The following is a 24,973-nucleotide window of genomic DNA, read 5'->3' as shown; positions in this document are numbered from 1 at the left end:
AGGCGAAGGAATTGGGAATATGGGATGGCGTTTTTACAGGGGGCAGGGTGGGAGGAGGTGTAATCTAGGTAGCTGTGGGAGTCAGTCAGTTTATAGTAAACGTCCGTGTTGAGTCGGTCGTCCAAGATAGAAATGGAGAGGTCAAGGAAGGGGAGGGAGGAGTCTGAGACGGTCCAGGTAAATTTGAGGTCGGGGTGGAAGGTGTTAGTAAAGTGGATGAACTGTTCAACCTCCTCGTGGGAGCACGAGGTAGCGCCGATACAGTCATCAATGTAGCGGAGGAAAAGATGGGCGGTGGTGCCAGTGTTGCTACAGAAGATGGACTGTTCCACATATCCAACGAAGAGGCAGGCATAGCTGGGGCCCATGCGGGTGCCCATGGCTATTCCTTTGGTTTGGAGGAAGTGGGAGGATTGGAAAGAGAAGTTGTTCAGAGTGAGGACCAGTTCAGTCAGTCGCAGGAGGGTGTCAGTGGAAGGGTACTGGTTGGTTTGATGAGAAAGAAAGAAGCGGAGGGCTTTGAGGCCTTCGTGATGGGGGATGGAGATGTACAGGGACTGGATGTCCATGGTGAAGATAAGGTGTTGGGGGTCGGGGAAGTGAAAATCATGGAGGAGGAGGGCATGGGTGATGTCCCGAACGTAGGTGGGGAGTTCTTGGACTAAGGGTGACAGGACCATGTCAAGGTATGCAGAAATGAGTTTGGTGGGGCAGGAGCAGGCCCAGACAATGGGTCAGCCGGGGCACTCAGGTTTGTGGATTTTGGGCAGGAGGTAGAAACGGGCAGTGCGGGGTTGTGGGACTATGAGGTTGGAGGCGGTGAATGGGAGACCCCCTGAGGTGATGAGGTTATGGATGGTCTGGGAGATGATGGTTTGGTGGTGGGAGGTGGGGTCATGGTTAAGGGGGCAGTAGGAGGAGGTGTCCGCGAGCTGGCGTTTAGCCTAAGCAATATAAAGATCGGTGCGCCAAACTACCACCGCGCCTCCCTTGTCTGCCGGTTTGATGGTGAGGTTGGGGTTGGAGCGGAGGGAGTGGAGGGCTGCACACTGCGAGGGTGAGGGGTTGGAGTGGGTGAGAGGGATGGACAGGTTGAGGTGGTCAATGTCGCGGCAGCAGTTGGCTATGAAGAGATCGAGGGCGGGTAAGAGGCCAGCACGGGGTGTCCAGTTGGATGGGGTGTGTTGGAGTCGGGAGAAGGGGTCGTCAGAGGTTGGACGGAAGTCCTGATTGAAGAAGTAGGCGCGGAGGCGAAGGCGGCAGAAGAAATGCTCGATGTCTCGCCTCGTGTTGAATTCGTTAATCCGGGAGCATAGGGGGAAGAAGGTGAGGCCTCTGCTGAGGACTGAATTGTGTGAATTCTGCCCTGGTTTACCTTGCCAAAATGCAACATCTCGCATTTATCTAAGTTAAACTCAGTCTGCTACTACTTGGTCCATTTGGACCATCTGATCAAGATCTTAGATAACTTTCCTCACAGTCCACTATAATATCAATTTTGGTGTCATCTGCAAGCTTACTAACTATAATTCCTGTATTCTCATCCAAATTGTTAATATAAATAACAAACAACAGTGGATCCAGAACCGATTCTTGCAGCACTCAACTGGTCACAGGCCTCAGTCCAAATAACAACACTGCCATCACCATCTTCTACCAGCAAGCCAATTTTGTATCTGATGGGCTATCTCTCCCCAGATCCCATGTGATTTAATCTTACTAACCAGTCTACCATGCAGTGTACTTTTAACTTCACATTGTTCTTGTGGAGAATACATCTTTGTTTCCATGGTAACTAAGCTATTTAAAGCTTTGAGGACAGAAGTGGATACTGGTTACTAACGATGAACAAAGATGTGTTGTATTTCATATTTGTCCAAAGAGAAGTAGCAAAGGTGATCTGTGCATCTTAAGAGATCTGGTACTTCTCCACTATCTGATAATCCCTGCTACAATTTTGAAATTTGGGTAAGATAGATCTGCATTTCGTCATGATAAAATCTGAGATGAACAACCTGTGCACACTCAGTCATATGAAAATAATGACTATTTAGACAGAATTCCAGAGGAATTGTAATGCAGCTGAAATTAGCATCAATGGAGAAGATGACCATAAACCCATAAGAAATAGGAGCAAGAGTAAGCTGTTGGTCTTATCAAGCCTATTCCATCATTCAGCAGGATGATGGCTGATCCAGCACTCCTCATATCCTCTTTCATGCTCTTTCCTTATAACTCTTGATTTCCCCTACTGATAAAGACTCTTACCTATCTCAGTCTTAAATATTTAAAGGTCTGTGACCCCACTGCTCTTTGTAGTAAGCAGTACCAAAGACACTCAACTCACCAAGGAAAAAAAAATCTACTACTTGTCAGTCTTAAATTGGCAACCCTTTATTCTGAGACTGTACACTCTGGTCCTAGACTCTCCGATGAGGGGAAACATCCCCTCAGCATTTACCGTGTGAAGCCCCTAAAGAATCCTGTATGTTTTAATCACGTCACCTCTCATTCTTCTAAATTACAATGATTTGAGTCTGTTTAATCTTTCCTCATAAGATGATCCTTCTGTGATGGGGATCATCCTGGTGAACCTACTTTGAACTGTTACCAATTATTTAATTCTTTTCTCTCATAATGGGACCGAAACTACACTCAGTACTCACCAGCAGATATGATCTCACCAGCAGTTTGTGCAGATACAGTAAGATGTCACTGCTCTTATACTCCAATGCCCTTAAAGTAACAGACAACACCTATTCACCTTCCTGATTACCTGCTGCCCCTACACACTAGCATTAAGTTTCATTTTCAAGTACCCCTCAGTCCCTTTGTGTTGCAGCTTTCTGTAATTCTCTCTAATTAAATAATACCCCATTCTTTCGTTCTTCCTTCCAAAATGAGGAACATAGAACTGTACTGTACAGCACAGTACAGGCCCTCTGCTGTGCTGGCCTTTTATTCTAATCTAAGATCAAACTAACCTAGTACCCTTCATTTTACTATTATCCATGTGCTTATCCAAGAGTCGCTTAAATGTTCCACCCACCCACCACACAGTAAAGAACATACATTGGACATCTCAACTTCACATTTATCCACATTGCCAATGTTTTACCCAAAATTTAACTTCTCCTAACTCGCGCCCCCCCCCCCCCCCACTGCCCCCCTCATACTGGCCCTGTTCCATCACACTGCTCTCTTCTCTTCCCCCACCCCCACTCACTCACCACATAAATGGCATCCCCAGCTGACTTTCTTCAGTCCCTAATCTAGGTGTACTGATGCCAGTTATAGCATTCTTGAATGGAATGAGCCCTGTTAAATTGACAAATATCTTGATCTGTATGGTAGATAAACTGGCTAATACTCCTGATAACTTAACAGTTTAAGATTCTTTTAGTTCAGTTTTTATGTTTTAAAATCTAATATGCACCACTGTTCCTTTGACTTCAATGTTTTGCAAAATCAGCAGTGGTAGTTCCATACTCCACCCCCACCCACTCCCATTTGTGTTTTTTTTCTTCTAATTCTACGGATGTCTAACCAACAGAGCAAATAACTTCATGGCAAGGACAAATGTAATGAAGGTAATGGGCACTCTGCTGTCAGACATTCTTTCTCTTCCAAGGCAGTCTGTCTGTCAGCATGGATGCTTTTGGATGATGGGTTTTAAATTATACCTTTGCTTGTTTTTATTATATGGAGATTCTCAATGACAAATTACTGCTCAGGTGTTCTTTTGTTTTTTGTTTAATTACATCAGACTGACAAAAAGCAGAAGTAAGTTTTCTCAAATTTGATGTTGATCTTTGACTATCAAATTTGACGGTGACATAATTATTTCAACTGGCCGTCAATAAGAGGAAAAGTGGATTTGATTCTGGCATTAAAGACATGCTGTTATTGTAATTTTTGTGCATTAACAATAGAAATTTGAAGATGCATATCTTAAGCAGATAGGATGACTGTCTGTTTTGTTTGAAGTACATTTGAAAAGTTGTGGAAATCTGTCACACTCTGGTATTTTACAGGTGACTCTGTGATACAGAATGCTGCAAATAGTGGTGTTGGCCAAGCAGCAATTCAGATAGCCAAAGCTATGGGATTGACGACCATTAATGTTGTCAGAGACAGGTGAGTATGGATAAATATTATTTCCATGTCTAGATATTTTAATCACCCCACTGAGACATCAGAATCAGAGATGTACAGCACGGAAACAGACTTTTTGGTCCAACTCATCCATGCCACCAGACATCCTAAATTAATCGAGTCCCATTTGCTATCACTTGGCCCATATCCCTCTTGACCCTTGCTATTCAAATACCCATCCAGATGCCTTTTAAATGTTGTAATTGTACCAGCCTCCACCACTTCTTCTGGCAGCTCATTCCATACATGCACCACACTTTGCCTTAAAAAGTTGCCCCTTAAGTCCCTTTAAATCCTTCCCCTCTCACCCTAAATCTATACCCTCTAGTTCTGGACTCCCTCGCCCGAAGGAAAATACCTTGTTTATTTAGCCTATCCTTGTCACTCATGACTTTATAAACCTCTAGAAGGTCACCCCTCAGCCTCCGACGTTCCAGGGAAAACAGCCCCAACCTATCTAGCCCCTCCCTATAATTAAATCTCTCCAATCCTGGCAACATCCATGTAAATCTTTTCTGAAGCCTTTCAAGTTTCACAGCATGTTTCCATCATAGAATCCCTACAGTGTGAAAGCAGGCCATTTGGCTTATCGAGTCCACACTGACCCACCGAAGAGCATCCCACCCAGACTACTCACTGTCCCAACCAAGGTTGACTATGAAGTTCACCATTCTATCTGCTTTGTTGATATCAGTTTCCAAAGGAACAGCTTCCAGGTGAAAAAAGCTGTTTTAAACATTGAAAATTCATTGATATTTTCTCCTCATGGATACTGGAATATTTTCCCATTTGAGTTTTGGCAGAAGTGCCTATGAGTGTTAATTTACAGCTTCAGTCAGATGCACTTCATGAACTCCATGTCAAGTTCTATTCATTTTTATTTTGGCAGGAGCATTGATATTTTCAGAAATGTTTGAGTTTTCCTGTTTGCATATGGATTAGTATGAATTTAGTCAGCTAACTACCTAATGGAATAGAGCACCATTGTGTTCTTTTTAGGATAATGAAAAAAAACTGCACCCAAAAGTTGTCATTGTCTTTGAGTTCAGAATGTTTTGAAAATCAACCCTTTCAGTTTATGATTTGCATTTGTTTCCTACTGTACCTTTTCATAATTCTAATCACTGTGACTATCTCCGATGTCTTTCTTATGTACACAAATGTATTCAGTTATCCTGAGAGTCTAACTTGTCACTCTCGCTCTGAACTGCAATGAGCCAAAACAATGATTTGCCTACAGTTTTATGGAAGAGGCTAAATGTAAGGTAAAAGAAGTACTTGAGGGTGTGGCAATGTTGGTTCAATCAGATACTATTAAATTAGCTAATACAACTACAAAAAAGAAAACTTGACTGAGCTCAGAAAACACGCCATCTGTATTCTGATGAAGATATAACAATCTAATCATAGTTTTCTACAACTCTTTGCAATTGTGTCAAAAGGTTCCCCACTTGAATGACTACCGCCTGGTGGCCCAAACTTCGGTGGTCATGAAGTGCTTTCAAAGGCTGGTCATGGCATTAATCGACCCCAGCCTCCCCACTACTCTTGACCCACTCCAATTTGCCTATCAGACCAACAGATCCACGCCAGATGCCGTATCATTTGCCCTTCACTCCTCCCTAGAGCATTTTTACACCAAGAACAGCTATGTAAGAATCCTCTTCATTGACTACAGTTCAGCCTTCTACACTGTTCTCCCCTCGAGATTGATTACTAAACTTAGTGATCTCAGACTAAGCCCCACTCTCTGCAACTGGATCCTCCGTTTCCTGACCCACAGGCCACAATATTTCATCCTCACTAACACTCAACACTGGAGCCCACCAGGAGTGCATACTCAGCCCCCTACTGTACTGACTGTATACCCATGACTGCACACCAAATACCAGACTAATGCCATTTACAAGTTCGCTGATGACACCGCCATAGTTGGTCGAATCTCAGATGGTGACGAAACAGACTACCGACAGGAGGTGGAAGACCTGGAAAAATAGTGCACTGAGAACAACCTAGCTCTCAATGCCAGCAAAGACTTTTGGCAGGATATTACTCATGCCCCCTACACTAACAGCACAGAGGTGGAGCAAGTGGAGAGTGTCAAGCTCCTGGAAGTGGTCATCCACAACAAACTTTCTTGGACTCATGTGGATGCACTGGTTACAAAGGCCCAACAATATCTCTTCTTCCTCCGGCAGCTGAGAAAATTTGGCGTGACAGCAAATGCCCTTGCCAACTTTTATAGGTGCGCCATTGAGAGCATTCTGTCTGAATGTATCACTACCTGATCTGGCAACTGTACCATTCAAGATCAGAGTGGTGAACTTGGCCCGAACAATCTCAAAGGCCAACTTGCCATGTATAAAACCCATCAACCAGGTCCGCTGTCAAGGAAAGGCCTTCAGCATTCTCAAAGATCCATCCCATCCTGGCAATGCTTCTCTAGGCGAGAAGGTACAGAAGCCTGAACACATGCACCAGCCAGTTTCGAAACAGTTTCTGCCTTACTGTTGTTAGAATACTGAATGGACTCTCAAACTCTTAGCATTCACCTGGGTTTTGGTTTTTGCCACTGTTTACGTATTATTTACTTATCTATGCGAATTAACTATGTGACCTGCCTGTATTGCTCGCAAGACACAGCTTTTCACTGTGCCTCGGTGTACATGACAATTCAATAAATTCAAATTCAGAAGGTGCTGAGTCAACAACTTTGAGGCTAGATAAAACTATCTCAATTGCAGGTGCTCTTCTAGAGTACATAATGCAGAATGAAATTATCAACTCTGGGACATAGATAAGCTCCACAGAGGCTGATATCCTGTCGCCAAGTCACCCTTTATTTACACACGAACTATCCTTATTCAGATTCAGATACCGAGGTGTCAGTTTCTCTGATACTAAGCCTTTTTATATATCAGTCAGGGCTCCCTGACTGGCCCATTCAGAAAACTCATTCTATGTTTCGTCACAATCATTACATTCGTCCAGCTGTAAGTCCACTGATTCATTTTCTTGGAGAGCCTCCTGGAGTGTATTAGCACTCGATCAAGTTCTTCCGACTTGGATGGCACGTAATACACGAGAGCTTGCCTGTTTTGCCAGGCGCACCTTGGTAGAATTTCACTTTCCTCTTCCGGCACCAATAGCATCAAGGCAGCTACTTCCATCGTATCCCTCTCTGATTCAGAAAATTTGACAACGTTTAACAGAGAGATTGAGTCACAGGTTCCTGCAGCATTTCTGAAAGGTCCAAGGGGCAGGACACACTTTACTCCAATGCTTGTGAATTTGTGGTTTTCATGCAGTTCACATGCTTGTTCGGAACTGTTGCACCTACCCAAACTTTATACATCACTAACCCTAACCTCACAATGACCATGCCTTTCTTCCATGTAGGGCTTTTTCTGTGATTCGTACACCAAACTTTGTTCCATACATTAACTTTAGAAAGGCATGGTGGCTCAGTGGTTAGCACTGCTGCCTCACAGCACCAGGATCCCAGGTTCAATTCCAGCCTCTGGCATCTGTCTGTGTGGAGTTTGCATGTTCTCCCCGTGTGCGCGTGGGTTTCCTCCAGTGCTCCGGTTTCCTTCCACAGTCCAAAGATGCGCAGGTTAGGTGAATTGGCCATGCTAAAATTGCCTGTCGTGTTAGGTGCATTGGTCAGGGGTAAATATAGGGGAATGGGTGGGTTGCTCTTTGGAGGGTCGGTGTGGAGGTGATGGGCTGAAGGGCCTGTTTCCACACTGGAGGGAATCTAATCCAAAAAACCTGATCAAGATTTTAGTGGGCGGCATGGTGGCACAGTGGTTAGCACTGCTGCCTCACAGCGCTAGAGACCAGGTTCTATTCCCGCCTCAGGCATTCACCTGGGTTTTGGTTTTTGCCACTGTTTACGTATTATTTACTTATCTATGCGAATTAACTATGTGACCTGCCTGTATTGCTCGCAAGACACAGCTTTTCACTGTGCCTCGGTGAAAACTGTCTGTATGGAGTTTGCACATTCTCCCCGTGTCTGCGTGGGTTTCCTCCCACAGTCCAAAAATGTGCAGGTTAGGTGAATTGGCCATGCTAAATTGCCCATAGTATTAGGTGAAGTGGTAAATGTAGGGGAATGGGTCTGGGTGCATTGCTCTTCGGAGGATCGGTGTGGGCTTGTTGGGCTGAAGGGCCTGTTTCCACACTAAGTAATCTAATCTAAGATCAAACTGTTTTACCTTCTTGGTGGAGTCTTGTTGCCAGCGTTAGCGAATCTGACACCATTTCCCCACTTCCCCCGGGTCTGAAAGCACCAGACTTAGTCTGGTGTGGAGTCTTTTACTCATTAGCAATTCTGGTACTATTCCTGTATTTGCATGTGGGGTGATTTTGTAACAGTGTAACTGTGACAGCTTGGTATCGAGTGAGGCTGTAGGCCTCTAATTTGACTTGAAGAAATGAGACTCCCTGATGGCAAATGATCTGTAACTAACATTTACGGGACTCTGCACATAGAAAAATTTGTGCATCTTTTTCAATTATTGTCCCCATTTGACTAATGGACCTCTGCACATCTAACCACTTTTGAGTGGGCATCCAAATGATGAATAACATTGAATCAATGAAAAGGCCAACATTGTCGAAGGGCAACAGAGTCCAAGGTATACATGGCCATTCCCACTGATATTCAGGAGCTGGTGGTCATAATTTTTGTTGTTGTTGATACTCTGGACACTGCTTCATCAATGTGGCTATATTTGCGTACAAGCCTGGCCAGCAGACATAACTTCTCACCAACATCTTCATTTTAGAGCCCCGTGGATGGGCCTGGTGGAGTTCAGTCAGTATTTGCCAGCGACCTTTGCTCGGGACAATCTCTCTTGCTCCCCGTGACATATTGCCATTCCCTAACACGAGCTAGTGTCTCTGGGTCCAAAAAAAGTTTCAGTTCTAATTTTGTCAGCCTTTTGGTTTCCACAATTTAACACCAGCTGTTTCAGTTTCGAAAGAATTGAGTCTTTGTGTCTAAAATCTGATAATGTCAGCTGCGACCGGGAGCCTATCCAGAAAATTTAATATCATTAAGTACTCTTTCATTAGGAGCACCACCAACAGTGTATCTACTGATGAGAGGCGGGTCAATGCATTTGCTTTCACTACTCCACATCCAGAACAGTGTTCTAACTTTTGACTCTCGGTATTTAGTATTAGAGCCCACAGCTGAATGTGGCCCAAAGCTATGGGTGACACTGTCTTGCCCACTTTAAGAGACCAAGTCGGGATTTGTGGTTCTTTATTATCACAAATTTCCATCCAAATATTTGACTCCAAATATGACCACTAATCCTTATTTAAGCTTTGCATTAGCCCAAAGCCCAGCCCGTATGGGGAAGCATCTCATGTCCATACCAGATCTTTCTTGGGATCATAGTGTGCCAATACCTTCAAGGATCATATCTGTTGCTTTAATTCATTGAAAGCTAAGGCTTATCTATGCAACTATTTCTAAGGCTGAACCTTTTTAGGAGCTGATGCAAAGGTGCCAGAATGGAGGCCAGGTTATGTCTGAAATTTCCACAATAATTTACTAGTGCCTGAAGAGACATAGTGCCAGGGCACCTTTGATCACACTTACTTTATCTTCCAGAAGCTGTAACCTGGTCTTGTCAACTCTGTAGCCCAAGTTGGGGAGGTAGGCATGCCTGGGACAAACATTTTTCCCTTCTTAGGCATACGTCTGCCTTGGAGAAATGCCTTAAAACTACTTCCAAATTCTTTTAAGTGTTTCTTACTAGTTTTCCGTGTTATTCAGACATCGCCTAGATAAATGGTGATCTCAGCAGATCTTAAAGCTTTCCATTGCTGAAAAATTGCACACTCTGTGAATACCCCAAACGGCAGTCTCCTATATTGGTATATTATATTGCAAATGCAAGTAAGCATATCTCATGAATGGCTTAGTGAAAGACAGCACCTCTGTCAGCAGTGAGAAATTTGTTTAAAATCCTACAGAGGCAAACCGACCTATTGAGCTTCAAAATCTATATGATTGGTGCTGCCCCTTCCATGAATTGGACTGGTTTGATGATTCCTTCACTTTCCAGCCTCTACCTTTGCATCTAAGGCAAATGGCATTAGGCGCACCATGCAGAATTGTGGAATTGCTTCCTGGTCAACATGCAAACTGGCCTTGGCTCCTCTGATTGTCCCTAGACCTTCCTGAAAGACTTCAATGTATTTAACTAGGAATTCACTCAGCAGCCATTTTCTAATTGAAAAATGTTGAGCCAATGTAGGTAAATGTCTCACAACCAATTTCATCCCATCAAACTTGGAACCGAGCCTTCTACTACAGTCACTGGAAACTGAACCAGCTACTTTTCGTAAGAGACCAGAATCGAAGTTATACCATTTAATCCCTAGCCAAGGCCCTTCATAAAACTTGGGGCTGGAGTCCAGAGCGAATTTAATTAAAAACTGGTTTGCTGATCGTTGATGAGCTTTCCTGGATAACCGGCCTATGAGTTACCTTACTCAGTTTATGTCTTGCTGCCTCGGGTTCGCATACTCGCAATAACAACGATGGTTTTCCAGAATCCTGAAGGAAATTTTAAGAATCTGGTTGAGTTTTGGCTTTGTTTTGCTATGGACCATCCTAGAGTCCCTCTGATCAGGATGAGTCCTGAGTGAGGCAATGCAATTGCCTGCACCCAAATGGTGTTCCCTAAGTTCATTTGGATTGGCAACAGTATCCACTTCCATCAGAATATCCTGCAACTCATGTGCTCCACTGGCTGCATTTTCCAATGATACAGCCAGTTGTCCTGCTTGTTTTGAAGTCCAGTAAGGCTTCAGCTAGCACGTGTTCTTGCTTAGTTACATAATTAATCCCTCATACCAGATGGTCTCGAAGCATCTCAATAAGGATTAAACCAAAGTCACAGGCTTCTGCTAGACGTCTTTACCTAGACAAGAACCCTGGTATGGATTTGTCTAGTTCTCGAATTGGCGAATAAAGTTGATCGAGGAAGCTTGGGTTTGTAACGTTCCTTAACTATGTCTGTCAATTCTTGAAAGGTTTTAGTGTCTAGTGCTTCGGGGAAAGTTAGGCTCATAATAGTAGAAAAAGCTACAGTTCCTCAGGCTGACAGGATAATTACTTGTCGTGGAGAAAGTGAGGTCTGCAGACGCTGGAGATCAAAGCTGAAACTTTATTGCTGGAACAGCAATAAGGGCATGTGCCCGAAACGTCGAATCTTCTGTTCCCTAGATGCTGCCTGACCTGCTGTGCTGTTCCAGCAATAAAGTTTCAGCTAATTACTTGTCGTTCCTTGTCTGCCACAATGTTGTTCAGAAAAAAATAATATTCTTTCCACATATTGAGCCCAGTCTTCACTGGCACGTTCAAATAAATCAAGATTTCCAAATTAAGAGAAGATGTAAGAAATACCTACCACTACTCAAACATTGCTGTTATGAGTGAGTTTTTCCACGATTGTGCTTTCCCCTTGTCGCCACTGAAATAACTCCTCAGAGGTTGGATCCCGTCACCAAGTCACCCTTTATTTACACATGAACAGTCCTTGACTTAGCATGCCTCACTCATAGACAGGTACCAGAGTGTCAGTATCCCTGTGTATTTTTAGACAAGAAATCATTGCTTGTCTAAAATGTTTCTGTTTAGCTAAAATAAGAGAAAATGCTCTTTTCCTTTGATCTAGGTTAATAAGACTTCAGTTATAGTTAGCACAGTCAAGGATTTTAGTTCTCTGAAATTGCCTTCTGCAGTTCACTCATTCACAAGTTTCTGTAAACATTCAGAGCTTTTAACTTCAGTGAAAATTGATCATGTTCAATAATTCATTCTACCTCTGGGTGATTGGAAGTGGAGGTATGGCACCAGTACGCTTTGTAACATGGCTGAAGAGATGCTTATTATTCATGTACTTCTACAATCTATTCAAACATCAATCAAACAAAAATATGATGAAGTGAGGCCTAATTAGACAACCTTCATCACTTAATTCAATCAGCACAACTTATCTATACAGAATAAAGAATGCGCCATCCTTTTCCCGGTTTTACTTTACTTGAATTTTTTTTTAGTCCAGCATTTCTGATTTCTGAGTATATCTAATATTTCACAGGTCACTGTTTTAAAAGCCCGGCTGCCATTCCAGTCTTCTCACTTGAAAAAGTTTCTGTCTCCCTTCACGGATAATGACCTCATGACATTCCCACATGTAGAATATCTCTTCAATTATCTGAATGAGAGTCTGCTTTCCATGTCATTTCCTCCTCATACATTAGTCATTAGTTAAATATCTGAAATGCATGCGCTTTCACCCATACTAGACAGAGAACAGATACAAAAAGAATGGTAAGCTGTAAATCATACAAAAGTGTGCATTAATTATTACTATCCTGACAACATCATGAACACCCTTTGCATCCTATTGAATGTTGTTTGATAAACAGAACTTCAGTTACTTGCTGCAACCCAAGTGTGATAGGCTCCACACCTTCATATCAACCTCTTTATCTCTAACTTTGTCCAGTTCTACAACCTTTTGAAATTTCAAGCAGATATATAGCAGGCTTGATTTAGTTTATTACTCAAGAAAAAATTGTATTGAAACATTGTGCTTCAAGATCTGCATGCAATTAGATCTGGGTAGACTTAAATCCAATTTAAAAGCAAAATCAATCTCAGTCTTGAAAACTTCAATTGACACAGCAACCACACCCTTTTAAAGGGAGAGAATCCTGGAATTCTGTCATCCTTTGAAAAGTTTACAAGTCAGTCCTTCCATAATTTATAAGAATGATCAGTTTCAGCGTATTGGAAAATGACCCTTTTAATGTTTTGTTCATTCCCATGCTAACTAAACTCTTTTTTTCCATTAAAATGTGAGCTACCAAAAATGACTTAAATTAAAGCCGCAAGGCACCATTTTTATTGACACATTTCAAAATTTTCACATGTAATGCCTTGCCTTGCTCCCTGCTGAGAGTTCATATACATCAAGCTTTATTTTAACTGGCACTCTTGATAAACCAGCCAAAAGTTATTCAAATACTGCTAAGTTTCCTGTATTATTCTGTCCACTTGTGGTTTTTAATTTATTTGCCTCAATGTAAATATGTTCAGTTGAATGGAAGCACAAAATAACAATAGTTGATTCAATTTAAGTCAATTTCTCCTCAAATATTACAATGTGCAAGTGAGAAGGTTCTCTGCCGAAAGTTTTATTTAAGGCAAAGTTTCATTATCAGGTAAGTGTAATTAAAGTGTAACAGTGATGTGTAAACCCCTTGCATTATGTTTCTATTATATATGTGTATTTTTTCATTGATTATCCAAGCTATTATTGGGCAAATATCTGGTTCCATAGATGCCAGATAATAAAATATTTACTGTTCTAACATACTGTGTTGGGATAAAATGCTAAATCTGCTACTAAAACATTCTTCTGAAGATATTGTTGAAATATTTTCCTTTCCATTCCATTGAAAATATGTTCATGATGATTTTCATGTTCAATCCTAAACTCTTTACCTACATTTATATATGTTTAAACTTCATGGACCACTATTCAGGTAAATGGATCCTTGTATGTTTCCCAAACTCCATGGGTTACATAATATTTCGCGCACATTTTGATTGAGTACTTTCTCACTGTGAACTTGCGTAAATAGAGCAAATTATTTTCTACAGCGGCTTTAGCACAACAAACAAAGCATGTTGGGTAGCTGCTGCATATTAAATTAATTACATGGAAAATAGGCATGCCCAAGGCAAAAATGCAGTACAGAGGAGCCTCGATTATCCAAACGTCAATTATCCAAATTTCAGATTATCCAAACGGGATCGCAAGGTCCCGATGCTTGGCTAAACTGTGTTATCTGAAGCATTCGATTATCTGAACAAAATATTCATCGCCTGTGTCGTTCGTATAGCTTTGTTTCACATCTTCCATCCTTTTTTCTGAAGAGGCTGACTAGCAGTCTAGAACCTGAGTCACAGGATTCCGACCATAGTGTTAGGTGCATTCGTTAGAGGGAGATGGGTATGGGTGGGTTGCTCTTTGGATGGTTAGTGTGAAGTTGTAACAAAAAAAGGTATCATACCAAGATTTGAGCACAGAAATCAAGGCTTCCAGTGAAATACTGAGAGAACTGCACTGCTGGAGGTGTCAAGTGTCAGTTATCTGCTTGAAATTTCAGTAGGGTGTGGAACTGGAGGATGTTAGAGAAATGAAGGCTGATATAAAGATGTGGTGCCAAGGTCGATACAGTGTGGAGCTGGAAAAAGCATAGCAGGTTGAGCAGGAGAGTCAACGTTTCAGGTTGGAACCTTTCATCAGGACTAGGAGGGGCCTGAGAAATAAATGGAGGAGTTGGGGCTGGGGGAAGGTAAACGGGGTGGCGATAGGTGGATGCAGATGGGAGGTTATTGTGATTGGTCTTTGGGAAGGGTGGAATCAATAGGTGGGAAGGAAGATGAGCAGGTCAGGTCAAGGGGATGGGGCGGAGAGTGAGGGTTGAACCTGGGATAAGGTGGTGGATAGGGAGATTTAAAACCTGATGAATTCTACGTCAAGGCCATATGGTCGTAAGCTGTTGAGGCAGAAGATGAGTTCTTCCTTCAGTTTGCATGTGGCCTTATTTTGACACATGGAGGAGCCCCAGGATGGATCTGTCAGGGGATTGGGAGTGGGAGTTGAAATGGCTGGCAACCGGAAGGTAGGGTTGATTGAAGTGTACAGATCATAAATGTTCCCTGATCCTGTCCCCGACTTTGCGCTTGGTCTCTACGATGTAGAGGAGGCCACATCGAGAGCAACAAATGCAATAAATCAGGTCAGAGGGAATGTGGGTGAATTTCTGCCAGACTTGGAATGATTCTTTGGGACCTTGGATGGAGGCAAGATAGGGAGGTATGAGGGCAGGTTTTGCACCTTCTGCAGCTGCATGGAAAGGTACCCAGGTGTGGAGGAGAGGTTGGTGGGAAGTGTGGTCCTCACAAGGGAGTCGCAGAGTGAATGATCCCTGCAGTAAGCAGATGGAGGTGGGGAAGGAAGTATCACTTTGGTGGTGGGGTCAGACTGCAGGTGGCAGAAATGGTGGAGGATGATGCTTGGATTTGGAGGTTAGTGGAATGGTGTGGACCAACAGTCCCCTTGTTGTGGTTGGGAGGATTTTGTTTGAGGGCAGAGGTGTGGGAAATGGAGGAGATGCAGTTGAGGGCATTTTGGATTACAGGGGAGGGGAAATTATGGTCCTTGAAGTCAGAGTACATCTGGAACGTCCTGGAGTGGAATCTCTCATCCTGGGAACGTATCCCCCATGAGGAGGGCCTCAAAGCCCTCATTAGGTCCACACTCCCGACCATCCTCTCCTCCACACCAGACACCATTATGATCCACCCTTACACCCTTGACTGAATACTTAGGCATTGCAGAATTTGAGGAGAAATTGACTTAAAACTGAATTAACTATTGATATTTTGTGTGGCCATTCAATTGAACAAATATATTTACATTGAGGTAAACAAATTGAAAAAACCATAATAATTGGGCACATGTAGATGTAAACACCCACAGTCACTGGCCTCTCTTCTTCCCACTGTAGTGCCTATATCATGTGTTTTCAATTGAACAAACATATTTACATTGAGGTAAACAAATTGAAAGAAACCATAATAATTGGGCACATGTAGATGTAAACACCCACAGTCACTGGCCTCTCTTCTTCCCATTGTAGTGCCTATATCATGTGTTTCTAACACTGCACCATTTTGTTCATGTTCTCTAGCTATAAATTGTAAGATTAACAGTTTTTCTTTCTGTTTTATTGCTCTACTTGTTGGTCCTTACATTTCTTTATTCAGCCAATTAAATTTTAACTTATTTGTATATAGTGTGTAAAGTTTTTGACACTCTCAATTCCTTTCAGAGAGTTATATCCCTCTAAAATAGGATTTGCTGCTTGCCAAGTCACCCCTCATCACTCTCTACAGTAAAATGATTTGGAGGTGCCGGTGTTGGACTGGGGTGGATAAAAATCACATGACACCAGGTTATAGTCCAACAGGTTTATTTGGAAGTACAAGCTTTCAGAGTGCCCCTCCTTCATCAGGTAGCTAGTGAGCAGGATCATAGGACACAGAATTCATAGTAGAAGATCATTGTGTCATACGATTATATTGAACAAACCTGGATTGCTGTTAAGTCTTTCATTTTTTAGAATGGGTTGCAGGTTTTGATTTAATATGTAATTCCCAGAACTATTTTCAAGTCTCACTCCTGAGTGTGGTCAGGATAGATCGAGTGAATCCTTAGACGTATATAAAGGAAGTAGGAGTAATACTTAAGAAGGTATTCAGGAGGGAGAAAGGGTGACATGCGATAGCTCTGGCAAATAGAATTAAGGAGAATCCAAAGGGTTTTTACAAATATATTAAAGACAAAAGGGTAACTAGGGAGAGAATAGGACCCCTCAAAGATCAGCAAGGTGTCAGTATCTCTGTGTATTTTTATATATCATACAAATTATATACAGTAGATGCTTCTCCCCCCCAATACCCATAGGGATACTCCGGAAGCCTGAAACCGCAGATAGGAGCAAACCCATTCATTTCAGTGGGAAATGTGCCTACCTGGGTGCCTCCTGGTCCCTGGTTCCGAAAATTCCCTTTTAAATGTTTGGGTCACAGGAAACCGTGAGTGAGTGAAACCGTGGAAACTGGACCTGTGGATACGGGGGTCACCCTGTATTGTACAAAATATGTCATATTAAATATATACATGTGGATGTATCTTATATGCTCGTCAGGGCTTACTAATTGAGGGAGTTAATCTGGTCCAATCAGGGAACTCATATTCTGAGAGATTCAGCTGGCTGACCTCGTTACAATCATTGAGTCATAGAAATGTACAGCACAGAAACAGACCCTTCAGTGCTACTCATCCATGCCAACTGGATATCCTGAAATAATTTAGTCCCATTTGCCAGCATTTGGCTGGTATTTCTTTAATCCCTTCCTATTTTCCATACCTGTCCAGGTGCCTTTTAAATGTTGTAATTGTACCAGCCTCCAGAATCATGACAGGAAAGCTCTGGCCTAATCGAGCATGATCAACATGGATTTGTGAAGGGCATGATCAGCTTGATTAACATGAGTTTTCGAGAAAATCATAAAATATCTGAATAAAGGGAATGTGGAATGTGCTACATAGGCAGATTTTCATAATGTATTTGTTGGCGTCCTACATAAGGGAATTATTAGGTTTTAAGAAAATTAGGTTCTTAGATATCTATGGGGCACTACATTTAAGTTGAAGGATGGATGTTGAATGTGTGCATGAAATTAGTTGGAGAAAATATGGTTGAGGAGAATCCAAAGGGTTTCTACAAATACATTAAGGACAAAAGGGTAACTAGAGAGAGAACAGCGCTCCTTAAAGATCAGCAGTGCTACCTGTGTGGAACCGCAAGAGGTGGAGGAGATACTAAACGAGTATTATGTATCAGTGGTTACTGTGGAGAAGAATTTGGAAGATAGAGAACGTGGGGAAATAAATAGTGACATCAGGATAAATGTCCATATTACACAGGTGGTGGTGCTGGACGTCTTAAAACGCGTAAAGGTGGCTAAGTCCCCAGGACCTGATCTGCTGTACCCTCTAACACTGGAAAGCTAGGGAAGGGATTGCTGAGCCACTTGCTAAAATATCTACATCTTTGGTAGCCACAGGTGAGGTACTAGAAGATGGGAGGTTGGCTAATGTGGTGCCACTATTTAAGAAAGGTGGTAAGAAAAAGCCAGGGGACTATCGTCTGATGAGCCTGACATCGGTACTGGACAAGTTGTTAGATGGAATGCTGAGGGACAGGATTTAAATGTATTATAGGGATAGTCAATACGGCTTTGTGCATGGGAAATAGTGTCTCACTAACTTGATTGGGTTTATTGAAGAAGTAACAATGATGAGGGCAGAGTGGTGGACATGCTCTATATGGACCTTAGTAAGGCGTTCCACATGGTTCTGCGTTGTTGACTAGTTAGCAGGCTTAGATCATGTGGAATGCAGGAAGAGCTAGCCATTTGATTCCAGAACTGGCTAAAAGGTAAGGGACAGAGGGTGATGGTGGAGGGTTGCTTTTCAGACTGGAGACCTGTAACCAGTGGTGTGCCATAAGGATCGGTGCTGGATCCATTGCTTTTTGTCATTTATATAATGATTTGGATATGAACATTGGAGGCATGGTTATTATATTGTGACTGTACAGGCCACTTTTGGAATACTGTGCGCAGTTCTGGTCTCCCTCCTATAGGAAGGATGATGTGAAACTTGAAAGGGTTCAGAAAAGATTTACAAGGATGTTGCCATGATTTGGAGGGTTTGAACTGTAGGAGAGGCTGAAAAGGTTGGGTCTGTTTTCCCTGCAGCATTGGAGGCTGAAGGGTAACTTTACAGAGCTTTACAAAATCATGAGGGTCATGGACAGAATAAATAGACAAGGGTTTTTCCTTGGGATAGGGGAGTCCAGAACTAGAGGGCATAGGTTAAAGGTGAGAGGGGAAAAACTTAAAAGGGACCTGGGGGGCCAAATGCTGGCAAATGGGGCTAGATATCTGGTCAGCATGGATGAGTTGGACCAAAGGGTCTGTTTCCGTGCTGTATGGATCTATGACTCTGTTATGAGGTGTTCATATAATGAATCATTTTTGGCTACATTTGTGTATTTCTTTGGTCATAGTGCAGACAAATTTAACATTGGTAAACTTGAAATAAATTGTCAGTCATTTAACCAAGGAAGAAATAGCAGCTGCGCTTTCCCACCAGTACCAACCCCCAACCCCGCCCCAAAATCCATGGCCAACCACACACACACACGCAAAGATACAAAAAACTTTTTCATTTCATTCTAAGAGGTAGAGACCTTTTTGCCAGAGGCAGAGACCCTCGGCTGGTTCTTAGATATCTTCTTAATCACTGTGTTCAGGCATGTAATGACACACCTGCAGTGGAGGTAACCCCCTTGAACATGAACCCAGACCTCGGGCCCACAAGTAAGGGTTCAACAGTTGCACTACAAAATCTTCTACAGCTTTTTATATATGGACTCCTTTAGAAAAATTAGCATCGGTTGCTTTTGACCACAATTAAAGCATGCAAATGTATACACTCAATTAACACAGCACTTCCAATATTAGCAACATACATATTATGCTACAGCAGCTGAAGGCAATGATATGTCAGTAATTTGTTACAATGGGACAAATTGCAATTCCCTGCAATGTCGGACTGATCAATGAGACAGATGAATGAGACTCTGGATCAGTGGTGCTGGAAGAGCACAGCAATTCAGGCAGCATCCGAGGACAGGCAAAATCGACGTTTCGGGCAAAAGCCCTTCATCAGGAATGAATCCAGAATCTGGTTTCCAGCATCTGCAGTCATTGTTTTTACCACCTAGATGAATGAGACTGACTATTCATTTAGTTTAAAATACTTTATGCGATTGAAAACTTAAATTAGGTTTGTGAGATGAGCTATGCAATGATTATTTGTAGCTCCAATGATAGATAAATTTTTAAATGTTGCATTTGACTGCAACCATTCTGAGAAAACTTAAAATATTTAATATCTATATTAATCGGTGCAGGCTTGGAGAGCCGAAGGGCCTGTCCTGTGATGTAATGTTCTTTGTTGTATGCCTAGTTGTCTAGACTTGCGCAAAAAGAGCGGCATCCTGAGCAAAATATCAGGTGGCATTGGAAAGGAGGAAGGAAGTATTGCCATTCAGGGCATAATGCATTTCAGTCAGTGAACATAGCAACAGTTCTAATTTGACCTTGGAAGTTTTACTAAAGTTCCACTGTAATCTTTTATAGACTTTGCTCGAAAAGCATGACAGCATTTGTAGATTTTTTAAAATGTTGCTCTGTATTGTTCCAAGAATAAGCACAATAATAATTTCTGAGCCATAGTTGTGCTTAAAACTGATCTCCATGGCATTGGCAAATAGGCACTTCATGATACTGGTTGTTTCATGGACTTTAGTGAGAACTAGCCAACTGAATATAAAAAATGGCTTGGAGATAGGATGCTGGTAGACCATTGTTATTCAGGCTGGAGACCTGAGACCATTGGTGTACTGCAAGGGTTGGTGCTGGGTCCACTGTGTTTTGCCATTCATATAAACAATTTGGATGAGTATACAGGAGGCCAAGTTAGTAAGTTTGCATATGACACTGAAATTGGTGATTTAGTGAACAGTAAAGAAAGTTATCTAAGAGTACAACAGGATCTTGATCAAGTGGACAAAGAAGTGGCAGATGGAGCCTAATTAAGATAAATGTGAGGTGTTGATGAGGCAAACCAGGATAGGACTTTCACAGTTAATTTGATTGGACTTATTATCACATGTACCTAGTACAATGAAAAGTTCTGTTTGTGAGCAGTACAGGCAGATCATAGTAAGCAAGGACATACAAATCATAGGGTGAAGAAAAACTTGGGAGAGTGAGGCAAACTGGTAACATCGCACTGGACGTGTGCGAAGCAAGATCAAGATTAACAAGATCAACATTATTTGAAGTTGGAGAGCCCATTCATCAGTCTAATAATGGCATGGAAGAAGCTGTTCTTGAACCTGTTAGCGCATGCATTTAAGTTTCAGTACATCTGCCTGACGGAGGAGAGGATTACTGGGTTGTAATGGGTCTTTGATGGCAGCCGTTCCACAGCAACGTCTGTGGATGGAAGGTTGGCTTCAGTGATGGTTTGGGTTGGCTAGGACCCTGAGGAATGTTGTTGAACAGAGACCAGGGGGTTCAGGTACATAGTTCCTTGAAAATAGCATCAGAGGTAGACGGGTATGTGAAGAAACCATTTGGCACACTTGCCTTCATCAGTCAGAACATTGAGTACAGGGGTTGGGGCATCATGTTACAGCTGTTAAGAAATTGATAATGCCACATTTAGAATACTGCATACAATTCTGGTTGCCCTACTAGAGGAAGGATGTGGTTAAACTAGAAACTGTTTTTAAAAAAAGACTTACAAGATGTTAGTAAGACAGGAGGGTTTGACTTATAATAAGTCATAATTGAGACATTTTTCCCTGGAGCATAGGAGGCTGAAGGGTGACTTTATCAAGGTTTATAAAGTCACGAGGTACTGCATGACTCTATTTCAAGTACTACAATTAGAGAAGTTCTCAATGTACACTCTTTGTAAGCAGGGTTTTGAACATTTTAAATGCTACCAATAATTGCATCGTTATGTTGATACATGTACAATCCTCACAATCTGTTTTCAGTGCTCTGTCTCAGAGAATATTATTTAGTTCTGTAACATTGTGCAGAAGCAAGATTGGAAATTTAATTTGAAATGCTTCAAATGGAAGTTACACTAACATCAATTCTCAGTCTCTTTCCATTTCTTGATTTTTCTTTCCAGACCAGACTTGCAGCAGTTGACAGACAGAATGAAATCAATGGGAGCTCACTATGTAATTACAGAGGAGGCACTCAGGAAACCAGACATGGAAGATTTATTCAAGGTAGCTTTTTGAGAAGTTTTAATTTCTATAACAATTTCATTCTCCAATCAACAGTTGTATGCTTAGATATGTCACAGAAGAACAAGGCTGTGATTTTTGCACGAGTAATTGTTTTTTCTGAAATTTCTGCAGCTCATGGTTTTTGTTTCGATGTTCTAAATTGTAGGGTTTAGGTAGGCATACATGGGCATACTGCTGTACACATTTTCCTTTTTTGAACTGATGGTTACGACAAATTTGAGCTCGCAAGGGAGGACTTGACAAGGTTAGAACCAACTAGTCAGTAAACAAGTGCAAGGAAATCTGGTATGAAAACGTGCACGGGGAAACTGAAATGAGAACATGGAAAGGAGTGATCAACGTGTACTGGTATTGTAGAAACCCATACTGGTATTAAGAGTTTTACTTAAGTTAGTAAGAAATCATTGCTTGTCTAAAATGTTTCTGTTTAGCTAAAATAAGAGAAAATGCTCTTTTCCTTTGATCTAGGTTAATAAGATTTCAGTTATAGTTAGCACAGTCAAGGATTTTAGTTCTCTGATATTGCCTTCTGCAGTTCACTCATTCACAAGTTTCTGTAAACATTCAGAGCTTTTAACTTCAGTGAAAATTGATCATGTTCAATAATTCATTCTACCTCTGGGTGATTGGAAGTGGAGGTATGGCACCAGTACGCTTTGTAACATGGCTGAAGAGATGCTTATTATTCATGTACTTCTACAATCTATTCAAACATCAATCAAACAAAAATATGATGAAGTGAGGCCTAATTAGACAACCTTCATCACTTAATTCAATCAGCACAACTTATCTATACAGAATAAAGAATGCGCCATCCTTTTCCCGGTTTTACTTTACTTGAATTTTTTTTTAGTCCAGCATTTCTGATTTCTGAGTATATCTAATATTTCACAGGTCACTGTTTTAAAAGCCCGGCTGCCATTCCAGTCTTCTCACTTGAAAAAGTTTCTGTCTCCCTTCACGGATAATGACCTCATGACATTCCCACATGTAGAATATCTCTTCAATTATCTGAATGAGAGTCTGCTTTCCATGTCATTTCCTCCTCATACATTAGTCATTAGTTAAATATCTGAAATGCATGCGCTTTCACCCATACTAGACAGAGAACAGATACAAAAAGAATGGTAAGCTGTAAATCATACAAAAGTGTGCATTAATTATTACTATCCTGACAACATCATGAACACCCTTTGCATCCTATTGAATGTTGTTTGATAAACAGAACTTCAGTTACTTGCTGCAACCCAAGTGTGATAGGCTCCACACCTTCATATCAACCTCTTTATCTCTAACTTTGTCCAGTTCTACAACCTTTTGAAATTTCAAGCAGATATATAGCAGGCTTGATTTAGTTTATTACTCAAGAAAAAATTGTATTGAAACATTGTGCTTCAAGATCTGCATGCAATTAGATCTGGGTAGACTTAAATCCAATTTAAAAGCAAAATCAATCTCAGTCTTGAAAACTTCAATTGACACAGCAACCACACCCTTTTAAAGGGAGAGAATCCTGGAATTCTGTCATCCTTTGAAAAGTTTACAAGTCAGTCCTTCCATAATTTATAAGAATGATCAGTTTCAGCGTATTGGAAAATGACCCTTTTAATGTTTTGTTCATTCCCATGCTAACTAAACTCTTTTTTTCCATTAAAATGTGAGCTACCAAAAATGACTTAAATTAAAGCCGCAAGGCACCATTTTTATTGACACATTTCAAAATTTTCACATGTAATGCCTTGCCTTGCTCCCTGCTGAGAGTTCATATACATCAAGCTTTATTTTAACTGGCACTCTTGATAAACCAGCCAAAAGTTATTCAAATACTGCTAAGTTTCCTGTATTATTCTGTCCACTTGTGGTTTTTAATTTATTTGCCTCAATGTAAATATGTTCAGTTGAATGGAAGCACAAAATAACAATAGTTGATTCAATTTAAGTCAATTTCTCCTCAAATATTACAATGTGCAAGTGAGAAGGTTCTCTGCCGAAAGTTTTATTTAAGGCAAAGTTTCATTATCAGGTAAGTGTAATTAAAGTGTAACAGTGATGTGTAAACCCCTTGCATTATGTTTCTATTATATATGTGTATTTTTTCATTGATTATCCAAGCTATTATTGGGCAAATATCTGGTTCCATAGATGCCAGATAATAAAATATTTACTGTTCTAACATACTGTGTTGGGATAAAATGCTAAATCTGCTACTAAAACATTCTTCTGAAGATATTGTTGAAATATTTTCCTTTCCATTCCATTGAAAATATGTTCATGATGATTTTCATGTTCAATCCTAAACTCTTTACCTACATTTATATATGTTTAAACTTCATGGACCACTATTCAGGTAAATGGATCCTTGTATGTTTCCCAAACTCCATGGGTTACATAATATTTCGCGCACATTTTGATTGAGTACTTTCTCACTGTGAACTTGCGTAAATAGAGCAAATTATTTTCTACAGCGGCTTTAGCACAACAAACAAAGCATGTTGGGTAGCTGCTGCATATTAAATTAATTACATGGAAAATAGGCATGCCCAAGGCAAAAATGCAGTACAGAGGAGCCTCGATTATCCAAACGTCAATTATCCAAATTTCAGATTATCCAAACGGGATCGCAAGGTCCCGATGCTTGGCTAAACTGTGTTATCTGAAGCATTCGATTATCTGAACAAAATATTCATCGCCTGTGTCGTTCGTATAGCTTTGTTTCACATCTTCCATCCGTTTTTCTGAAGAGGCTGACTAGCAGTCTAGAACCTGAGTCACAGGATTCCGACCATAGTGTTAGGTGCATTCGTTAGAGGGAGATGGGTATGGGTGGGTTGCTCTTTGGATGGTTAGTGTGAAGTTGTAACAAAAAAAGGTATCATACCAAGATTTGAGCACAGAAATCAAGGCTTCCAGTGAAATACTGAGAGAACTGCACTGCTGGAGGTGTCAAGTGTCAGTTATCTGCTTGAAATTTCAGTAGGGTGTGGAACTGGAGGATGTTAGAGAAATGAAGGCTGATATAAAGATGTGGTGCCAAGGTCGATACAGTGTGGAGCTGGAAAAAGCATAGCAGGTTGAGCAGGAGAGTCAACGTTTCAGGTTGGAACCTTTCATCAGGACTAGGAGGGGCCTGAGAAATAAATGGAGGAGTTGGGGCTGGGGGAAGGTAAACGGGGTGGCGATAGGTGGATGCAGATGGGAGGTTATTGTGATTGGTCTTTGGGAAGGGTGGAATCAA

At 41.4% G+C, this 24,973-nt stretch overlaps 1 protein-coding gene across 1 annotated transcript in view; it reads left to right on the top strand.

Moving 5' to 3' along the window:
- The window catches only part of mecr (mitochondrial trans-2-enoyl-CoA reductase), a 72,258-nt gene that overhangs the window by 31,250 nt on the left and 16,035 nt on the right, over nt 1-24,973 (top strand). Inside the window, exons 5-6 of the mRNA XM_043717333.1 lie at nt 4,035-4,137; nt 21,615-21,717. Of these exons, the coding sequence (XP_043573268.1) occupies nt 4,035-4,137; nt 21,615-21,717 (206 nt within the window). The remainder of the gene's footprint in view (nt 1-4,034; nt 4,138-21,614; nt 21,718-24,973) is intronic.

Source organism: Chiloscyllium plagiosum, chromosome 27 (assembly GCF_004010195.1).
Source record: "Chiloscyllium plagiosum isolate BGI_BamShark_2017 chromosome 27, ASM401019v2, whole genome shotgun sequence".
In the NCBI taxonomy this organism is placed as follows: domain Eukaryota; kingdom Metazoa; phylum Chordata; class Chondrichthyes; order Orectolobiformes; family Hemiscylliidae; genus Chiloscyllium; species Chiloscyllium plagiosum.
This window is presented reverse-complemented; position numbering and strand designations above follow the sequence as displayed.